Genomic DNA, 1,862 nt, shown 5'->3' with positions numbered 1-1,862 from the left:
CACATAGCAAAACATGCTACAAAACTGCTATGATGATATTATTACAACTACTACTGCTATTAAAAACTAATATTGAGAGTTTACTATGTTCCAGGTACCCTCTAAGCACTTTACATGTAATTTACCTCTCACAAGAACCATATGAGATCTGTATTCTAATGTCTCCATTCGGGAAACTGAAATAGTGAGAGGTTGAATAGCCTGACCAAGGTAACATTCAAGAGAGGCAAGGGTTGGAAAGCAATTGGCATATCATTTTGGAAAAGTAATTTGACTATCTTATACATTCATTTTTTGAATGTATATTATTGAATGGCCAATCTTTACCAAGTCTAATCTAGATATTGAAAACATGGCAATGAAAAAAACAGACAAGGCCTCTACCGTCATGAAACTTATTTCCTGGTGTAAGGATACAGACAATAGCAAGAAAATAAATAATGTCAGAGTGATAAAGAAGCTAAAAGCTAAAAAAGAAAAAAAAAACTGGGTGATACGAAAGAAACAAACTAGAAGGGGGGCTACCTTTTATCAATGTCCAAGAAGCCATCTCTGAAAAAAAATTTACGTTGAACATCGAGCTGAAAAGAGGACAGCCACATAATAAGCTGAAGGAATATTCCAGACAGGCAGAAGAGAAAAAGCCATGAGCTGAGACCAGATCAGAAAGTTCAAGGAATAGAAAGAAGGCCAACATGGCTGGAGTAGAGGGAACAAATATAGGACAATAAGTGGGTGTTTACTACAGAGGCCCAGGCACTTACTCCTTGACCTGGCAATACCACCTACAAGACTCTATTCTACAGCAATAATAGCAGGTATATGTAAAATTCGGTGCAAAAAATGTTATTACTAGATAGTTGGTAAAAGAAAAATGACTGGGAAAACCTAAATGTTGATCATTTGAGGAAAGGTTGAATAGATTATGAATGACATACACTATACAATTAATGAAAAGAGTCAAGTGGTATATAATGACCTAGAAAGATATCCTAGAGATATTATGTGAAAAAGGCCAATAGATCAATGCATATTACATGATTTTATTCTTCTTTAATGAGACTCATAAGGCATTGTATCAGGAATTCTAACTCCTAAGTCTGATCCTGGATAAATTCTACTTTGTTTCCTCCTGCTCTAAGCAAATGTCCTCCTGCATACTATCCTGCTACTCCTTTCTCTAATTCATTCCCTGCCAGCATTTCAGCTCACTTCAACCCATTGCTTATTTCTTTACCTATAAATATGAACAGCACTGCAAAAATTTTAAGAGTAAAGAGAACATTTTCTTATAATTATTAAAAGAAAACAATACAACAGACTAAATTATTTTGAAATGACTAAATCAGCTGTAATGATTTCGAAATAGATAGGTGGCATTATAAATTTAATCTATTTAAAAACCAGAAATTGTATTATTATGAGCAATTACAGGCAACTAAATATTCAGTTGGACATTACACTGGCAAATCTGTAAATGCTGAGTTAGTCTTACCTCTATTTTTGTTCGATAGAGAACAAGTCGTTTAAGGCCACATAATTTGGCAATGTGGTTGAAAGCTTGAGGTGGTAGTTTATCACAAGATGAGAGATTTAAGTCCTGTAGATTTGGACACAGCTCAGAAATAATCTCCAAGCAAGTTTCATTAAGGAAGTGGCTGCAAGATAATTCAAGGCGCACTAATTCAGATCCACAAACCTTCAGAAACCTGTAAAAATAAAAGTTCCTTGTGAATTTCATAAATCTAAGAGATATTTTTGCAAATACTTTAGAATTATATTAACTCTAAGCAAACACCTTCAGAAGAATGGATTTCTATTAGGGAAAATGTAAAACCTGTTTCACTTAAATCCTCATTTAC

At 34.0% G+C, this 1,862-nt stretch overlaps 1 protein-coding gene across 1 annotated transcript in view; it reads right to left on the bottom strand.

The window, feature by feature from the left end:
* FBXL4 (F-box and leucine rich repeat protein 4) overlaps positions 1–1,862 on the bottom strand; it is a 67,803-nt gene that overhangs the window by 30,663 nt on the left and 35,278 nt on the right. Inside the window, exon 6 of the mRNA XM_011360745.2 lies at positions 1,496–1,709. Coding sequence (XP_011359047.1) covers positions 1,496–1,709 — 214 coding nt within the window. The remainder of the gene's footprint in view (positions 1–1,495; positions 1,710–1,862) is intronic.

This window comes from Pteropus vampyrus, unplaced genomic scaffold (genome assembly GCF_000151845.1).
Source record: "Pteropus vampyrus isolate Shadow unplaced genomic scaffold, Pvam_2.0 Scaffold58, whole genome shotgun sequence".
Classification (NCBI taxonomy): domain Eukaryota; kingdom Metazoa; phylum Chordata; class Mammalia; order Chiroptera; family Pteropodidae; genus Pteropus; species Pteropus vampyrus.
This window is presented reverse-complemented; position numbering and strand designations above follow the sequence as displayed.